Here is a 21,298-nt window from a genome sequence, read left to right as displayed (position 1 = left end):
ACACAAAATTTCGCTGAAATCCCACCCATCCCATCTCCGAGATCTGTCGCTTCTGAAAATAAGGGTAAGGGGGAGCGTCCGCTCCCTCTTCAGACATCAGCAAATTTTGTACCATATTTTCACCACGGGATCATTATTCACTATCTGTGCAAATATCAAGAAAATTGGTTCAGCAGTTTTTAAGTCTATACGGAACAGACAAACAAACAAACCAACAAACAGAAATTGATTTTTGTATGGAAAAACTAGCTGTACCAGGCCCGCTCTGCTTCGCCTCAATAGCAACACGCGAAAAGTTCGTTTCTTACCTACTACCATAAGTATCTCCACAGTACAATTTGTTTATCATCTACCAAATACCTTTTATTAAACCCCATATAGCCATGATTGAGAAATATTCACATTTTGGAAGGTATTTCGGGGTAGACAATCTCCTATAACTTGAACCTGGTTTTTAATACCATATTTGTGGTATACTACCGAATATCTTTTATTTGAGTCCCATAGTACCATGTTCGCCTAATATGACCACTTGAGACGATTTTGGGTCGGCTCCATTGGTAATTACACCCAATTTTTGATATTCGATAATCATACTCGTACTCTACTCTACGGAATGACGAAATTAGTATACCCCCCATCCTATGGTGGATTAAAATATGGTTGCAGCTCTTTGTCAAGTCTAACTTTGCCCACATACAAAATGTGTAGAAATTCGTTGGGTGTTTCATTTGGTGCTCGTCCCTAGAGTAGCTGCAATGCATATACTAGCTTTGTCCCACTAGACTATATAGCATTAAAGATTTATACAACAACTGCAGTATAAAGACATTGCATATGTATAAAGTCATTGCATATTCACAGTCTAGTTTAACAATAATCCTTTTAGATATGTATAGTGCACTTTGGATTTAAAGTTAAATTTCCTTAATATGAAAACAGGGGAAGATTTTCCTCTTTTCTACTATTTTGAAATTAAATTCCTGAAAATATCACTTAAGTCCAAGAAATGTTTTGTTTACTAACTAACAATAAGATATTGCAGACAAATACTTTGTTTTATGTTTAAAGTTCACAGTTAGTCATTATAAGGCTTTTTGTTCATTTCACCTTAGCTCTAAGGTATGATCGATTTCTAGCTATTCCCTTTACATTTTGTTCACCTAGAATATGATTTCTGAAAAGTCATCTTTATTGTTTGAGTGAATCTTGAACGTAAAGAAACCGCACGTGCTTTTTCTACGACTTCACAAAGCTATTACTACAGTGCTGTTTTTGTCGTGCACGACGGCCAGTGAAAGGTAAACATGACTAAGTCGCTTACAACGTTTTTTGAAAAAATGTTTAAAATAAAATAAAATAAAAAATAAAGTAAGGTAAAGTAAAATAAAATAAAATAAAATAAAATAAAATAAAACAATATAAAATAAAATAAAATAAAATAAAATAAAATAAAATAAAATAAAATAAAATAAAATAAAATAAAATAAAATAAAATAAAATAAAATAAAATAAAATAAAATAAAATAAAATAAAATAAAATAAAATAAAATAAAATAAAATAAAATAAAATAAAATAAAATAAAATAAAATAAAATAAAATAAAATAAAATAAAATAAAATAAAATAAAATAAAATAAAATAAAATAAAATAAAATAAAATAAAATAAAATAAAATAAAATAAAATAAAATAAAATAAAATAAAATAAAATAGAATAAAATAAAATAAAATTAAATAAAATAAAATAAAATAAAATTAGATAACATAGATACAAATAATAAAATAAAATAAAACAAAATAAAGTTAAATAAAGTAAAATAAAATAAAATCATATTAAATAAAATAAAAAATACAAAAATTAAATAAAATAAAAATTAAATTAACCATCCTCTTTTATAACAACTCTTTTATACAATATCCATAGTAATCTGCAAATGGGGGCTGGTCTGGATCAAATTTCATTCAGGGCTCGAGAACTCTTGAAGAAGTCACAGTTTCAGCGAAATCGGGTAACAAATCCGCTTTTATGGGATTAAGACCCTAAATTCGAAGATCAGTCTATATGGCAGCTATATCTAAATATAGTTTGATCTAAAATATTTGCTGTTCGGATGATGGGAGGCTTAATACAAGTCACTGTGTGAAATTCCAGTGAAATCGGGTAATAAATACAGGTTTTATGGGCTTAAGACCTTTAATAGGCAGATCGGTCTATATGACAGCTATATCTGAATAAAGACGGATCGGGACCATATTTGAGTAAGATATAGGGAAGCTTTAAACAACTCACTGATTCAAGTTTCAGCGAAAACGGATAATAATTGCGGCTTTTATAGGTTTAAGGCACTCAATCGGCAGATCGGTCGATATGGCTGCTATATCTAAATATTGTCCGATGTTCCGGCGCGGGATAACTATTATCACCAAACAATCTGGGCCTTTGAGCTCCGATATGTGTGGTGTTCATTGTTATCACGAGAAGCTTAGCTGCGAGCTACCGGGCGCGTCCACAGCCTGCGTATAGTGGAATGCTCCATACGGAGTAGCTGCATTTGCAGTCGTGGATAATTAGCGGTATCGAGCGGAGAGTCTCAGTGAGAGGCCGGGTGGCACCGGCTCTTGCATAAATACTGAGCGCCTATTATTTTCGATATGACGCCTTTAAATAACCAATAGCCATCACGTTCCCGCGGTGATCGGTCTTTCAGACCGGAACGAGCTATAAGAGCTGCTAGATAAGCTAGACGATAAACTCTACCTCCACATATATACATGTGGCTACAACAACAACAACATTGTCCGATGTGGACCATAGTTATGTGTGATGACAATAGGCTTCAAACAACTGATTGTGTTACGTTTCAGTGAAATCGGATTATAAATACAGACACACCTATGGTGGTGGTGGTGGTCATCAATGGACGTTTTCGTCCATTGTGATGCCACAGGAACCCGAAAAGGGAGATGCCTTCTAATTCCTGCCTTTGCGCCATCCAGATCGCTTTTAAAAGCCCAACAAATTGCGAATGTTCACATCCGCACATAAGAACCTGAAGTGGAACTCCTTCTGAGTGCCAGTGCGGACTCACAGCTTCCGCAAAAGTCGTCTTTCCGATTCGATAGTGACCTGTCACGAAGGACACGAATGACTGAGACGCCTATTGTAGCCAGTGACCACAAAGCGGTACATGTCTTCAAGTCTAGATTGGGCTATATAATTTTGGAGTGCTCACAACCCACACATTTTGAACCATTTGTCATTCGGGCCTGATCCTGAAGACTTAGCTTATATGTAGCCAGAGGCAAAGATTCCAGTTCCCCTGTAAAGCTTGTCTGCTCTACAATCCTCTGGGATATCTCTGTGGCCCGTTACCAAGAACAGATCATCTCGTTGAGAGATCTGCGACAGTAGAAAGCGTTTCTTGAATTCCGCAATATGTTCTCCACAAGTTTAGTGGCTGCCTGGCCGTCTGAGAAGATATATATGCCAATCATCCTTATGTTGGACATTCCACCATTGGGCCACATCATTTTGGAGTGCTCACAACCCACACGTTTTGAACCATTTGTCATTCGGGCCTGATCCTGAAGACTTAGCCTACATGTAGCTAGAGGCAAAGATTCCTATTTGCCTGGAAAGCTTGTCTGCTCTACAATTCTCTGGGATATCTCTGTGGCCCGTTACCAAGAACAGGTCATCTCGTTGAGAGATCTGTGACAGTAGAGAGCGTTTCTTGAATTCCGAAATATGTTCTCCACAAGTTTAGTGGCTGCCTGGTCTTCTGAGAAGATATATATATGCCAATCATCCTTATGTTAGATATTCCACCACTTCGTCAATTACAAGAATTTCCCTTTAATACACACTACAGAGGCCGGGTGACTTTCTCGATATGACCAGTCCTAGTTCTTCAGAGTACACCCCAAGGACCACCTGGCCGTCTAGTTGGGAACTTTCCGTGAAAAAGTCTATGCAAATTCTATTACCAGGGATATTGTAGCTCCAATCGGTTCTAACAGGATTAGTTAGGACACAGTTCTTTATATCAAAAAGCGGTTCAAACAATGTGTAATCCACACGATGTTCCAAGTACATCGGGCATTGTTTCAAGGATAACATAGTATCCGTAGCCGCTGCATGACCAAAGAGAAAGTTCCCTTAAAACAGTGGTCGCAGCAATGTGTCTAGCCTATATTGTGGCTAGGCAAAGAGGCATTTAGTACAGCATTAAATTCAGTTCATCAGATGGTGTCATCCTCAATACGGCCATCCTTTGAATCCAGCTGAATATTGAACAGTAGTTGGACTTTTGAAGGGCTGTCTACCAGATCGCAGTACATGACACGCGGTTTATAGTCATATTTTGCCAAGGGCTCTATTGCAGATGTATAGGGAAAGAGTTGGCTTTCTTGCCCTTTCCCAAATGTTTCGTTTGCAGTTCAATTTCCTATCCAGCAAAATACCTTAGAACGATGCTCCCTTCGAAAATTGAATTAATTTTTTTTTTTTAATTTTTAAAATTTTTTTTATTTCTTTTCAATTTTTTTTAAATTCTATACATTTTTCCATTTTGTGAATACTTTTCCTATTTTTTCTAATAATTTTTCTATTTGAGACTTATTCATTTTGGCTTTATAGACCTTGATATCCATCGATCGTATCCATTAGTAATTACAACCTTTAGTTTCTGGCATGACTAATGAACATACAAGTATATGTATGTGTATATATTTTTTTCTTACATTTTATTTTATTTAAAAATAATTATAAACAATACATGCATGAGCGAAAGAGTGGAAAAAAGAACAAAAACAAAATGTCTATTGTTTATTGGCATGAATCAATGGAAGTCAATTGACGTTCAGGGGCTGGCTATATGTTCATGTCGAGCTTTGAGTTAGTATAAAAGGTAGAAAAGTGGTGACAAATATAAACTTCCAAAACTAAACTTTAAGGCAAACTACTTTTGAATCATAGTGGGGATTTACGTTGGAGAAGTGCCATTTTCATACCCACCACCAAAGGATGGGGTATATTCATTTTATCATTCCGTTTGCGACACATCGTAATATCCATTTCCGACCCTATAAAGTATATACAATATATTCTTGATCGTCGTAAAAATCTAAGACGATCTAGCCGTGTCGTTTCATCTGTCCGACCGTCCGTGTGTCTGTCCGTCCGTCTGTCTGTCTGTTGAAATCACGCTACAGTATTTTATAATAGAGATATTGAGCTGAAACTTTGCATAAATTATTTTTTTTATCCATAAGCAGGTTAAGTTCGAAGATGGGCTATATCGGACTATATCTTGATATAGCCCCCATATAGAGCGATTCGCCTATTTAAGGTCTTAGGCCTATAAATGTCACATTTATTATTCGATTTTGCTGAAATTCGGGACAGTGAGTTGTGTTAGGCCCTTCGACATCCTTCTTCAATTTGGCTCAGATCGGTACAGATTTGGATATAGCTGCCACATAGACCTATCACTCGATTTAAGGTTTTGGGCCCATAAAAGGCGCATTTACTGTCTTTATTTTGCCAAAATTGAGGACAGTGAGTTGTGTTAAGCTCATCGACATCCTTCTTCAATGTTACCATATTGGTCCATATTTGGATATATTTAGCTGCCATATAGACCGATCTATCGATTTAAGGTTTTGGGCCCACAAAAAGCCACATTTATTATCCGATTTTTCTGAAATTTGGGACTGTGAGTTGTGCTAGGCCCTTTAACTTTCTTCTTCGATTTACCTCAGATCGGTTCAGATTTGGATATAGACCGATCTCTCGATTTAAGGTTTTGGGTCCATAAAAGCCGCATTTATTGTTCAATATCGTCGAAATTTGGAACAGTGAGTTGTGTTAGGGCCTTCAACATCCTTCTTCAATTTGGCTCAGATCGGTTCAGATTTGAATATAGCTGCCATACAGACTGATCTCTCGATTTAAGGTTTTTGGTCCATAAAAGTCGCATTTATGGTCCGATTTCGCCAAAATTTGGAACAGTAAGTGGTTTTAGGCTTTTCAAAATCTTTCTCCAATTTGGCCCAGATCGCTCCAGATTTGGATATAGCTTCCATATGGACCGATCTCTCGATTTAAGGTTTTGGGTCCATAAAAGCCGCATTTATTGTCCAATATTGTCGAAATTTGGAACAGTGAGTTGTGTTAGGGCCTTCAACATCCTTCTTTAATTTGGCTCAGATCGCTCCAGATTTGGATATAGCTTCCACATAGACCGATCCCTCGATTTAAGGTCTTGGGCCCATAAAAGGTGCATTTATGGTCCGATTTCGCCAAAATTTGGAACAGTAAGTTCTTTTGGGCTCTTCAAAATCTTTCTTCAATTTGGCTCAGATCGGTTCAGATTTGGATATAGCTGCCATATAGACCGATCCCTCGATTTAGGGACTTGGACCCATAAAAGGTGCATTTATGGTCCGATTTCGCCAAAATTTGGAACAGAGAGTTGTTTTAGACTCTTCAAAATCTTTGTTCAATTTGGCTCAAATCGATACAGATCTGGATATAGCTTCCATATAGACCGATCCCTCGATTTAAGGTCTTGGGCCCACAAAAGGTGCATTTATGGTCCGATCTCCCCAAAATTTGGAACAGTAAGTTGTTTTGGGCTCTACAAAATCTTTCTTCAATTTGGCTCAGATCGGTTCAGATTTGGATATAGCTGCCATATAGACCGAGCTCTCGATTTAAGGTTTTGGATCCATAAAAGTCGCATTTATTGTCTGATTTCGCCAAAATTTGGGACAGTGAGTTGTATTAGGCCCTTTAAGAGCCCTCTTTAATTTGGCCCAGATTGGTTTAGATTTGGATATAGCTACCATATAGACCGATCTACCGATTTAAAGTCTTGGTCCCATTAAAAGCACATTTATAATCCAATTTCGCTGAAATTTGACACAGTGCCGTATGTTAGGGTTTTCGACATCCGTGTTGTATATGGTTCAGATCGGTCTATATTTGAATAAAGCTACCAAAAAGACTTTTTGTTCTACAAAATTGAACAATAACATGTACTTATTAGACCACTCAATTTCCGTGCCGAATTTGGTTCAAATCGGACCATATTTCCGCATAGCTGCTATGAGGTCATAAGGTATGCATTTCTCACCGGATTATGACGAAAGATGGTGTACATGTATACCCGAGGTGGTGGGTATCCAAAGTTCGACCTGGCCTAACTTAATACCATTTTATTTGTTTGTATTAAAATGGTTAAAATCATTGAGTTGCACACTAACACATGCGTACACAATTTCCAAGCCCATAGCTTGCTTTCTTGTGTACGTATACAATAATGTGCAATAGTGCGAATATATGCTCACCACTCGTTCAAAATTACATCGCAACGGTGTACTATGCTTTGTAAAGGGTGATTTTTTTGAGGTTAGGATTTTCATGCATTAGTATTTGACAGATCACGTGGGATTTCAGACATGGTGTCAAAGAGAAAGATGCTCAGTATGCTTTGACATTTCATCATGAATAGACTTACTAACGAGCAACGCTTGCAAATCATTGAATTTTATTACCAAAATCAGTGTTCGGTTCGAAATGTGTTCATTCACCGTAACGTTGCGTCCAACAGCATCTTTGAAAAAATACGGTCCAATGATTCCACCAGCGTACAAACCACACCAAACAGTGCATTTTTCGGGATGCATGGGCAGTTCTTGAACGGCTTCTGGTTGCTCTTCACTCCAAATGCGGCAATTTTGCTTATTTACGTAGCCATTCAACCAGAAATGAGCCTCATCGCTGAACGGTGAATGAACACATTTCGAACCGAACACTGATTTTGGTAATAAAATTCAATGATTTGCAAGCGTTGCTCGTTAGTAAGTCTATTCATGATGAAATGTCAAAGCATACTGAGCATCTTTCTCTTTGACACCATGTCTGAAATCCCACGTGATCTGTCAAATACTAATGCATGAAAATCCTAACCTCAAAAAAATCACCCTTTACAAAGCTAAGGTTTTGTTGAATCACCTTTGGTTTTTTTTTTCAATTCCATGCCCTTTGTTGATTAAGGGCTGGTATAATGTTTGATGCCAGTCTGTGGGACCTTTTTATTGCAAAAGTCGGGCACAAAAATCGTTCCAACACCGGTTTTTCTTCTTACAGGCCCAGGTGAGCTGATCTGTTCTATCAGTTCTTAGTATTTGCGTCGTTCTGTTTGGTTTCAGGCCTTCGCAAAGAATCATGCTCATTTTTCGTCCATGTCTTTAAGTCGGATGGTCTGGATATGAAAGGCATCACGTGTCTATGTGTCGAATTAGGTGAAACAACAAAGATCGTTATGTTTTAGAAAGCATAAGTCTTTGTAATGGGCAATCTTCATCTTCCTTGTGAACTGGCATATCTCCATCTTCTCAGGGTTAACATACAGACTTTCTAGATCTGGCTTAGTTGCATAATTTCATGGCTTTCCTTCTCGATTTCCTTTTTAGTTTAATAAACTTTTCTCCCCGAAAGTTTCATGGCATTCCTTCTCCTTCTCGATTTCCCTTTTAGTTTAATGAACTTTTCTTCCCGATGCTTGTATAATGCATGGTAAGATATTCCCTTCTTTTACGTATTTATGGTGCAAACATTTATTCTCCACACCATTTGACCCACATTGCCAATCAATGGCTATGTTGACCATAACATACATCACAAAGCACTACCACTAACATTTTTCCCTAGAAAAGAAAATAGGAACTTGAAATAATGAAACCAGAGCTAAAAACTTGAAAAACTATAACTCGTTAAAGCAAAAGCATCATAAACATGGCTAAGACTCTTTGGAAGGTTTGAAACCAATTCGGCTGCAGCATAAATACAAAAAAATGCACAAAAAGACGGCCTCATTGACTATGTAGTTGGTGTTTGAGACTGCTATACAATTTTGTATGTGACTTTTTAAAAATTTATTTTATTACCGCAATGTTTGAGTATTTTTTTTCTGTCGTTGCTATTGACTGGGTAGCACACACCACCAAAGATTACGAAACTTTAAGATTTTTTTTTTCTTGAAAAAAAATTAAAACAACTGAGGAGATGAAGAAACCTATTGTTTTGTTGTTGTTGTCGCGTATGGCATTTCTTTTAGTTGGTACTTCAATTACATACGATCAACGTTGTTCACATTTCACAAACCCCACCAGAAACCAGAAGAAGATAAAATTATTTTAAGCGACTTCCTATATACCAGCACTCGATGATGGTGGAGACGAAAATTACCTAAAGATGCAAAAGCTCAAAAATGTAATGCAATTTGATAATAGTCGTGTTTTTATACCCACCACCGAAGGATGGGGGTATATTCATTTTGTCATTCCGTTTGCAACATATCGAAGTATTCATTTCCGACCCTTTAAAGTATATATATTCTGGATCAGCGAAAAAATCTAAGACGATTTAGCCATGTGCGTCCGTCTGTCTGTTGAAATCACGCTACAGTCTTTAAAAATTAGGATATTGAGCTGAAACTTTGCACAGATTCTTTTTTTCCATAAGCAGGTTAAGTTCGAAGATGGACTATATCGGACTATATCTTGATATAGCCCCCATATAGACTGATCCGCCGATTTAGGGTCTTAGGCCCATAAAAGCCACATTTATTATCCGATTTTGCTGAGATTTGGGACAGTGAGTTGTGTTAGGCCAGTCGACATCTTTCTGCAATATGGCACAGATCGGGTCATATTTGTATATAGCTGCCATATAGACCGATCTCCGGATTTAAGGTTATGGGCCCATAAAGGTGCATTTATTGTCCGATGTCGCCGAAATTTGGAACAGTGAGTTGTGTTAGGTCCTTTGAAATCCTTCTTCAATTTTACCCAAATCGGTCCAGATTTGGATATAGCTGCCATATAGACCGATCTCTCGATTTAAGATTTTGGACCCATAAAAGGCGCATTTATTGTCCGATGTCGTCGAAATTTGGGATAGATAGTTGTGATAGGTCCTTCAACTTTCTTCTCCAATTTGGCCCAGATCGGTTCAGATTTGGATATAGCTGCCATATAGACCGACCTCTCGATTTAAGGTTTTGGGCCCATAAAAGGCGCTTTAATTGCCCGATGTCGCCGAAATTTAGAACAGTGGGTTGTGTTATGTCCTTCGAAATCCTTCTTTAATTTTACCCAAATCGGTCCAGATTTTGATATAGCTGTCATATGGACCGATCTCTGGATTTAAGGTTTTGGGCCCATAAAAGGCGCATTTATGGTCCGATGTCGCCGTAATTTGGGACAGTGAGTTGTGTTAGGTCCTTCGAAATCCTTCTTCAATTTTACCCAAATCGGTCCAGATTTGGATATAGCTGTCATATGGACCGATCTCTCGATTTAAGGTTTTGGGCCCATAAAAGGCGCATTTATTGTCCGATGACGCCGAAATTTGGGATAGATAGTTGTGATAGGTCCTTCAACTTTCTTCTTCAATTTGGCCCAGATCGGTTCAGATTTGGATATAGCTGCCATATAGACCGATCTGACGATAAAGGGTCTGAAGCGCATAAATGCTTTATTTTTTATCCGATTTCGCTGACATTTGAAACAGTGAGTTGTTTTAGGCCACCCGACATCTGATCCAAATATGGTCCTGATCGGACTATATTTAGATATAGCTGCCATATAGACCAATCTGCCGATAAAGGGTCTGAATCCCATAAAATCTCTATTTATTAGCCGATTTTCGTTTCGAAATTTGAAACAGTGGGTAGTTTTAGGGTCTCAACATCCGTTCCAAATATAGTTCAGATCGGACTATATTTAGATATAGCTGCCATATAGACAGTTCTGCCTATAAAGGGTCAGAAGCCCATTAAAACAATGAGAAGCTTTAGGCATCCCAACATTGGACCCAAATACTGTCCAGATCGGACTATATTTATATAGTCCGATTTATTTATTACCCGATTTTGCTGAAATTTTAAACAGTGAGTAGCTTTAGGCCTCCCATCATAGGACTTAAATATGGTTCAGATCGGACTATATTTAGATATAGCTGCCATATAGACCGATCTGCCGATAAAGGGTCTGAAGCTCATAAATGCTTTATTTTGTATCCGATTTCGCAGACATTTGAAGCAGTGAGTTGTTTTAGGCCCCCCGACATCAGATCCTAATATGGTCCTTATCGGACTATATTAAGATATAGCTGCCATATAGACCGATCTGCCGATAAAGGGTCTAAAGCCCATAAAAGCTTTATTTATTACCCGATTTTGCTGAAATTTGAAACAGTGAGAAGCTTTAGGCCTCCCATCATAGGACGTAAATATGGTTTAGATCGGACTATATTTAGATATAGCTGCCACATAGACCGATCTGCCGATAAAGGCTCTATAGCCCATAAAAGCTTTAGTTTTTAACCAATTTCGTTGAAATTTGAAACAGAGAGTAGCTTTAAGCCTCTCAACATAGGACCCTAATATGGTCCAGATCGGACTATATTTAGATATTACTGCCATATAGACCGATCTGCCGATAAAGGGTCTAAAGCCCATAAAAGCTTTATTTATTACCCGATTTTGCTGAAATTTGAAACAGTGAGTTTTTTTGAGCCTCACGATATCCGACTTCAACATAGTTCAGATCGGTTTATAATTGGATATATCTGCCAAAAAGACCAATATTTTGTTCTACAAAATTAAATAGTGGCATATATATTAGACCACTTAATGTCTGTGCCGAATTTCGGTGCTTAAGTTATCCAATTTTCACTGCATTGTGACGAAATGGGGTTTACATATATACCCGAGCTGGTGGGTATCCAAAGTTCGGCCGGGCCGAACTTAATGGCTTTTTACTTGTTTTTTTTTTTTTTAATTTGTTTAAGTTCAACGAATAAAACATGCCTAATATATTATATGGCAATAGCTTAATAATGGTTTAGATAATGATATAACAATTTGTTTTGTTTAAATATTTTTTTCTTGTTGTTGCTGTTCATTAGCTGCTTGTTATTGTTTCAAGTCGTCGCTTATAGCAGATTAAACACGCGCTTCTTCATTGCAATGGTCTTTGGTTTATCTTCGAAAACGCTTCGGTATGACTGACCAGCGCTAAGCATTTCAAGCTAACAGATGTATGCATTTTCATGTGTTGTTCTTGTTGCAGTAATTCTGTTGAATTTCAGAGTGCACCTTAGTGGAATGCTTGGGTTCTGATATGATGGGTTTGCTTGTTGGTTTAAGTTTCTCTGCTGGAAGATTTGTGTTTCTTTTTTTTTTTTTGGTCTCTTATGGTTCTTTTAGACGTTTTGCATGTCTTATTTTCTTATTCAAACATAGACGTTGAACCCAAAAACGTTGTCATTCCGTTTGAAACTTTGCATGGTGCGGTGGTGTATCTTTTGTGATTTGTGTATGGTGCTTCGATACGATACGGATTTTTTTTTTATTATTGTTGCAAATATAATGAAATATTGTTGTGGAAAGCCATTGAACCATTGAAGAGATTTTAGTGGATATAAGGGGACATTTTTGAAGAAAAAAATTGTTGACATTCTGTTTAAGAAAAAAAAACGAAAAATCATAAAATAAAATAACGAAAAAAATTAAAAAAAATAAATGTATATATAACTAATTAAGAATTCTGAAAACTAGGTGATGTGAACTTTTAAATATCTTTATCCGACTCTCAGTGTCTCTTAGTCAAGATAATCTTGACGTGACGTTAAATGAACTTTTTGTGTTATCTAATCGAAATGTCTTAACATACAGTGCAGAATTTTTAAAATTATGGTACCCTGTACCCTCCAAAAGTTTAAAAATTTGTTTGTGAATACGGATGTCTATGTTTAGAAATTGAAAGATGAAATAAAAAAAACACAAAAACCAAAGTTTAAAAAGAAGTTTTAAAAACCCTGAAATAATTATATGAGAAAAAAAGTGCGCCACAAAAATTGTTTTTTGCTATCTTAAAAACATATAACAAAAAGAAAAAAGACATAATTTTTTTTTTTTATTATTATGTTGAAAAAAAAATTTTTTTTTTTAAATTTTTTAAAATTTTGAAGAAAATTCTTATGTAAGAGAATTTCGTATTTTAAGACTTTTTTCTCCAAAATTAAAAATTGGAATGCCTTCTAACATTTTTCCATTGATTTTTCAGAAATCTTACAGATCGTTTTCATCATTCTGAAATCTTACCGCTACAATCAGTCAATCTTCATGTGAAGTAATAATCTCAAAAATTTTGTCAAAACTGTTTGTATTTGCTACTGTGGCATTTTTTGGTGGTATAAACAAAAAACAAATTGCTAACTGACAGCTTACAATTATTATGCGTTTGTTTATACAAGCACCAAAAAATACACAAACAATATGACAAAAAAAAATCATTGAGTCGTTTAAAGAAGTCTCTACGCAAGTTTAATTAAAGCTTCGTTTTATTTATGTGAATGGTTGGTTGAATGGATACTCAAATATATGTCAACTGATCCCCCCAAAGCCTAAGGGGCTTGATTCTTTTAGTGTTGTCTTTCGTTTTTTCGTTCACTCATTCAATGTGGTGGTCCTCGATCTTGTCCAAATGGCTTTTATTGGACAACGTTTAGGGCAACACCAAAAAACCCAAACATTGTCAGGCGCAAACTTTCGTGTATACAAAATTTTGTGTTTGTAAACAAAATAATTTTTTTTTATACAAGTGCTGGTTATTTGTTGGTCTTGGGTTATAATTTTTTTTTTGTGCTGAAGACAAACCTTTGTTGAGGAGTGGTAATTTAACACTTAATTGAAGCAAATCCATAAAAATGTACACTGAGAGAAGATAGTGAAGAACATGCCATCTTCAAATAAAGGAAACCTGCTGAGATCAGTCATACGGTTGCTACATCTGTTTTGTTGTTGAAGTAACTTAAAATTTTTAGACTATATATAAGTCTTAAATATGGTGACTTCAAATTTCAACAAAATTGGTTAAAAAATAAAACTTTTATGGGCTTCAGACCCATTATCGGGAGTTAGGTCTATATGGCAGCTATATCTAAATATAGTCCGATCTGAACCATGTTAAGGTCAGCTGTTGGGAGGCTTAAAATAACCCACTGTTTCAAATTTTAGCGAAATCGGGTAATAAATAAAGCTTTTATGGGCTTTAGACCCTTTATAGGCAGATCGGTCTATATGGCAGTAATATCTAAATATAGTCCGATCTGGACCATATTAGGGTCCTATGTTGAGAGGCTTAAAGCTACTCTCTGTTTCAAATTTCAACGAAATTGGTTAAAACCTAAAGCTTTTATGAGCTATAGAGCCTTTATCGGCAGATCGGTCTATATGGCAGCTATATCTAAATATAGTCCGATCTGAACCATATTTACGTCCTATGATGGGAGGCCTAAAGCTACTCACTGTTTCAAATTTCAGCGAAATCGGGTAAAAAATAAAGCTTTTATGGGCTTCAGACCCTTAATCGGGAGATCGGTCTATATGGCAGCTATATCTAAATATAGTCCGATATGAACCATATTAAGGTCAGCTGTCAGGAGGCTTAAAATAATCCACAGTTTAAAATTTTAGCGAAATCGGGTAATAAATAGAGATTTTATGGGCGCAGATTAAGACGTAGCTCCCATATAAACCCGAAAATCCCCATTTGACTTCTTGAGTCCCCTGGAGGCCGCAATTTTTGTGCGATTTGGCTAAAATTATGCACGTAGTGTTCTGTTATGACTTCCAACAACTGTGCCAAGTACGGTCCTAGTCAGTTTATAACCTGATATAGCTCCCATATAAACCAGTCTCTCGATTATCCCTGTTCGGTTCCTAGAAGCTTTTATTTTTGCTGGTTTTACAGAAGTTTGGTATGTAGAAGAAATTATGCCCTTCACATGCATTTAGTCTGTATAAATTTTTAGCAGAATCTCGAGATTCGGCCCGACCAAAATAAGCACGATTTTATTTGTTTGAAGTAACTTAAAATGCTCACAACTCCTCAAAATCTTGGTATTTGGTTTTATTTTCACTTTACAAAATTTTCGCTTCCCGACTATCATGGTGTATTAGCAAGCGTGTAAATCGCGAGGCTCTAGTTTAGCTTTATCTGTTCCGCTTTTGAAGTAAATTAAAATGCTTATAACTCCTTAAAATATTCATTTTAAATTAACAAGTAAAAAAAGCCATTAATTTCGGCTGAGCCAAATTTTGGAAACCGAACACCTCAGATGTATATATATTAACCCCATTTCATCAAAATTCGATAATAATGTACCATTATGGTTCAGATCAGACATATGGTATATTCTGGACCAAACAAGGTTAGTCTAGGTCTAATACACCCACTGTTTCAAATTTCAGCGAAATCGGCTAATAAATGTGCTTTATATTAGTCCTAGTGCTAAATTTCCCATAACCCCAACTGGTAGCCAACATTTGTGAGGAGATAACCCCCACTGAAAATTTTTCTCTAAAGTCACGCCCACTCTCCTAAGCTACATTTTCTATTCATTTGATCATAGAATTGCTTATATTTTTTATTTTCTTATAATAAAATTAAAATTCAAAATATTAGGTGTGATGGCTTCAGGGGCCGTGCGTTGGTATGTTTTATTTGAACCGTGTTAATTGCGAAAAGGCCTCTATGATACAATTACCACATTAACCGCGCTCGACAATCCTGTCTATTAGGTGAGGTAAACGTTTAGAAAATTTGTCACAATACTTATGCCGATAGGAGGCCAGACCTGGCGAGACTATCAGAAACAAATTTTCCCCTTCTAATGCTGGCAATATTTGTGCCATGCCATGTAAAACTTCTCTTCAAAGAGGTGTTACACTGTGGGACGCCGTTCGTACTCGGCTATAAAAAGGAGGCCCCTTGTTATTAAACTTAAACTTGAATCGGACTGCACTCATTGATATGTGAGAAGTTTGCCCCTGTTAGTGGAATGTTCATGGGCAAAATTTGCATTACTTATGCCGATGACTTTACAAGTATAAACAGTGTATTGTATATACTTATAGGGTAAGAAATGGATATTTCGTATAACAAAAAAAAGGTACAATCGTGTGTTACTTGCAAAGACTTTTCTCACATGAATGAGTGCTGTCTGATTAAAAATTTGCATAATCTACATATTGCCCAAATTTTCCCCTACAGTTCACTTAAATAGAACTGAAGTTCGTTTTCTGGGTCTTTGTGTAGCCATCCTGAAGAGTTGTTTCCCTTTTCCTAGATCCATGATCCACTAGATGACAAATATAGCTGAGTTCCGTCTATCTCAGTTTATATTCCTGCGATCAGTGTTTTCCCTTTGACCCCAAATGCCGTCTAAGCAATATAATCGGAAACCTCTGTTGTTTCAAACAGGAATTCAATCCGTAACTTCTGCCATTTCAGGAAGGTTTCCTATCGTTAACTAGATGCCAAAATCGTTTGATAGGTTTAGTTGAACGGACTTCCACCTACGCTTTTATTTATGATAATATTCCGTTTTCAGCGATTGTTACCAAGTCAAAGGATTTATGTTTCTAGTTTGGACGACATTTACGTTTTCTTATTGAAGTAACTTTAAATGCATATAGCTCCTTAAAACCTTTGACCTCAATTGGACCATCTTCTTTCTTCTTTAATTGGCTATGACAGAACCTTTGTTCCACTAACCGAACGTAGAATAGCGTTCCAAGCGCCTCGATCTTCTGCGCTCATTTTATTATATCTGACACCGAAGTGTCTCCCACCACTTGATCTTTCCATCGGGCTTTTGGACGTTTCGGTTAGCGTGTACCACCGGTTTGCCTTCAAAAGACTTCTTTGCTGGAGCTTCTTCATCCATTCTGACAACGTGACCTAGCCACCGCAGCCTTTGTATTTTGATGCGTGTAACTATGCTATCGTCGTCATACAGCTCGTGGTTCATACGTCGCCTATATTCTCGATTAACGCAAACTGGACCATATATTTAACGAAGAATCTTTCTCTCATCTTTTCTTCTTTCTTTCTCATCTCATCTTTCTAATTCCAAAAAATGTTGATCATTTTCCACTACTCAACTATAGTGGACAAGATTACTAACTTAATTACTATTAGAAATACTTCTCTTTTTGAATTAACTTAAAATGCTTTTAACTCCTTAAAATATTGCAAATGTATTGAATAATTAGCATTGTAATATAGATGTTCTTATTTCAACCATGATGCCTTATTCAAAAACTTACATTATTGCCCTCATTTTCACCTGCGGCAACCTGCTATGGTCAGTCAAACGTAAATAGAACTATGTTTATGGGTCTTCTACTTGGACATGTTTCTTTTAAACAATGGTGATAAATTTCGACTTCTCAACTATCATGGTACATTGGTTAGCATGCCTTCTAAACGCTAGAAGTCACTTCAAAAATCCTTCTTGCGAAGGTTTCCTATCGTTCCCTTGTTGACAAAATTGTTATAGGTCAAGATGAATTTTGAGAATTTGGTATCTTTTCTGTTGAACTAACTCAACATTTTTGCAATGTACACTGTCGGACAAAATAAAGTGCGTTTTTAAATATTTTTCATTTTTACTTTGAAACATATGTTTGTTGTTTTCAAATGATTATAAATTATAGTTTGATTTTTAATTCGGTTAATATTTAATGTAGGAGCAGGCCATCGTGGCGCAGAGGTTAGCATGTCCGCCTATGACGCTGAACGCCTGAGTTCGAATCCTGGCGAGACCATCAGAAAATATTTTCAGCGGTGATTTTGCTCTCCTAATGCTGGCTGTTTCTTAGGGGAATGTTCATGGGCAAAATTTGCATTTGCAATATTTTATGTAACAATGAACTTAACATTGAATTCTTACTTCATATTTTCTATTTACAATACCAACTATATGACACATAAGGATCTTCAAGTTACTAAATAAATATTATAAAAAATTAAATAACTGTAAAATTTAGTACGAGTTTGCTCCTCCTTTGATATTTATGACTTCTCTCAATCTTTTCGGCATACTTAAAGCAAGGTTCCTCAAAGTACTTGTTGGTTGGTTGGTTTTTCGATTTTAGCCTTTGTGTTGGTTCACACCACACTCTTTTGCGATGTCTGTCAAAATAACTTTTTTTCGAAAATGATTCAGGCATATTGGCAAAAGCCAATCGGTTTTTTATTGGCTGCTTGTTGGAGAGGTTTTTTTCTTAGCGAAGGCATTTTTTAAACCAATTTCATTAAGTCTTCTTTGAACAGTTCAAATCAAAATATTTAATTCCAGCTTCTCTTTTATATCTCAGGCTGTTGTTAAAGAACTTCTCTTTGCTAGAATTGCAATATGATCATTCTCAAGCTTCGTCGTCTTACATTTTCTGCCAAATATTTTTTTAAACTTTTAATTGACTTCCTTATTATAGACAAAGCAGTAATTTTTCTGACCGCAGATGCTGATATTTTATACTTGGCACGGAAGGGTTTCAATTTCATCCAATTTTCGCGATCTTGTACCAATATATCTTTTTGAGTTTCGGTTAAGGCTTCATTTTGAAAAAGTAATGAACCATGCTTATTTTCTATATATTTAAGTAATATCGAACGAAAAAGTTAGGTACTTTGCTACAAATTATTCTCACAACAAATTTTTGTAAAAACAATTAGGAATACATTATAAATTTCCCGTTGTGTGTTGTATGGGTTAGCAAACCAAAGATCTAGTTGTCCCGCTAATTTAACATTCCTTTAACTTCTTAAAATATTGATATTGGAATGACATTTTTGCCAGAAATCCTAATACATATGACATTTTGGTATGCAAGACTTTGTTGATGAACTGAAAGTGTAACGGTTATTGGTTTTACGAAAAGATATTGTTGATGGTTATAATGTTGCTAATAACAAATATACAGATTTTTTATGTTCGTTTTTAATACTAAGGTTCGAAATTTTATGTTTCTTAAAGTTCTTAACAACCCTTCAAGAATTATTAACAAAATATCAAATTAATTAAAAAATTCGGGTCATTGGTTTTCCACACAATTTTTATGATAATTTTCTTTAAAAACACAGTAGGTATATTTTCATCGAGGATTAGGGAAATCCTTCGGAAAAAGAAAAAAAAATTAAAATGTTTATTTGACATTAACAACAATCGAAACAAAATTAATTAAAACAACTAAAATTCAACTAACAACTTTGGAGCATCATGTTTTTCTCAAACTACAACAATATGTATTTGAAAAACTACTGTTATAGGTAAAATAAATTTTTTCTTTTGAAATGAAATATTTTTTGTAAATTATTCTTAAGAAGAAGATGAGTGGTGCAATATGTTTAAAAATAATAAAAAAAAAATTCTGTTTGCGCTCTTTTATTTTGATCTTTAAAATCCTTTCGTGATTTTTCGAACATATTCCAGCTTGAAATCATTTAAATTGAATGCTTTATATTGATGGAATAACATAGCAAAGAACTTGTAAAAGTTTAGCAAGAGTGTGTTGTTGTCAAAACACTTTGACTGAAATGGTGGATCGTGATTTCTGATATGCCATCTATCTTCATCAACAAAAATTTGCAAATTTTGCCCATGAACATTCCACTAAGGAACTGGGGGCAAACTTTTCACATATCTATGAGTGCAGTCTGATTCAAGTTTTAAGCTCAATGACAATGCCTCAGTGCGAAGCCTCTTTGGAGAGAAGTTTTACAAGGCATAGTGCCTCAAAAATGTTGCCAGCATCAGGAGGTGCCAGCAAATCGATGAAAATTTTTTCTGACGATCTCGCCAGGATTCGAACCCAGGCATTCAGCTTCATTGGCGGACATGCTACCTCTGCGCTACGGTGGCTTTCATCAACATCTTTGGCATATTGATTGAAGTGCTCTACATACCCAACGACTATTGAGTATGGTGTAGAGCACGCGTGCTAATGAAGATATATGACGTATCAGAAAACGCGATCCCCCATGCCAGTCAAAGTGTTTTGACAACAGCACACTCTTGCTAGACTTTTATATAATTCTTTGCTATGCAGTTCTTTAAACACAAATCATTGAATTTAAATAAACTCGAGTTGGAATATGTTCTAAAAATTACGAAATAAACAAAATTTTAGAATAAAAATCCAAACTGTTAACTTCCCTGGCAATTAAAAAAAGTCTTTAGACTGCAATTTTACGCAATAAATTTATTATTTAATTTTTATTAATTAAATTTTCTTTAACTGCATTTTTTAGCTCCGTTTATGCAACCCCCTTATTAGCAGCCACCGCCAATTCTAATGGTGCCATGCATTATGGCATGCCGCCAGCAAATATTATGGCCGCTAGCTCCTCACCTCCGCCCCATCATGCCATTACGCCAACGGGAGCCAGCACAACAACATGCGCCCAGGCAAACTCACCTACACTGACATCTGCAGGTGGTACATTGGCCAATGGTGGTGCCAGCAATGGAGCCCATTCGGATGACTATGAAGATGGCTCACCAAAGAGTCAGCACAGTGGCAGTGGTTCAACGGGGGCCACAGGTGGTGCACTACCAGCATTTCAACGCATTGCTGGCAATACCTATGGAGCAAATGCATCCAATGTGGAACGTTATGCCTCAATGGGCAATTACCATAATCATGTGAGTAGCAAAAAAAAAAAAAAAAACAACAACAAAAATCATAAGACGCCCCATAAATGAAATAGAAATGAGAATATGCAAAATAATACTTGTTTTCCATTTAGGCTAGTCCCTGGTCCAATGCATATGAGGCCATTAGTTATGCTCCCTCAGCGATGAGCAATCAAACATTGAGCAATGCCTCCAATGTTATACGCAGTGGCGGAGTCAATGGACGCTCCAGCAATGGGGCTAATGCCAGCTCAGAGTCAGCAGCTCAGGCCAATGCAAATGGGGCAGCCACTGCTAATTTGGTGGCCCATTTGTCGGCCTCAGCTTCTTTGTCAGCAAGTAAGTTAAACAAGTAATTAATGTATTTCTTAGAGTAGGGATTCTTGAGTTTAATTGCTAGCCTAGAGAAGTAAGAATCTGAACTTATTTAATTCTGTTTTTAATTTTTGTTTTTAAACAAGTAAGAAAAAAAATTTTCATTCTTTTTTAAACTGATAAGCCTGAAATATAAACAACAAAGAATCAAAAAAAAAACAGAAACAGCAGAAACTCATGCAAAACAAATGAAACGTTAAATACATTAAAAAAATAATTATTATAACTTAAGAAAAGGTTCTGACCCAAAATACAGAAACAAAAGCTTCATCAAGAAAAAGAAAAAAAACCAAATACTCAAATCAACAGCAAATGATCGATCAGAATGTATTGGAATTAAAATTCCCTCATCTTAAAAATT

At 35.9% G+C, this 21,298-nt stretch overlaps 1 protein-coding gene across 1 annotated transcript in view; it reads left to right on the top strand.

The window, feature by feature from the left end:
- LOC106089230 (box A-binding factor) overlaps positions 1-21,298 on the top strand; it is a 43,024-nt gene that overhangs the window by 8,531 nt on the left and 13,195 nt on the right. The window contains exons 2-3 of the mRNA XM_059361823.1: positions 20,178-20,571; positions 20,676-20,901. Of these exons, the coding sequence (XP_059217806.1) occupies positions 20,178-20,571; positions 20,676-20,901 (620 nt within the window). The remainder of the gene's footprint in view (positions 1-20,177; positions 20,572-20,675; positions 20,902-21,298) is intronic.

The sequence above is a fragment of the Stomoxys calcitrans genome, chromosome 2 (assembly GCF_963082655.1).
Source record: "Stomoxys calcitrans chromosome 2, idStoCalc2.1, whole genome shotgun sequence".
Lineage (NCBI taxonomy): Eukaryota > Metazoa > Arthropoda > Insecta > Diptera > Muscidae > Stomoxys > Stomoxys calcitrans.
Note: the sequence above shows the minus strand (reverse complement) of the source record. Positions and strands in the feature narration are given on the sequence as shown.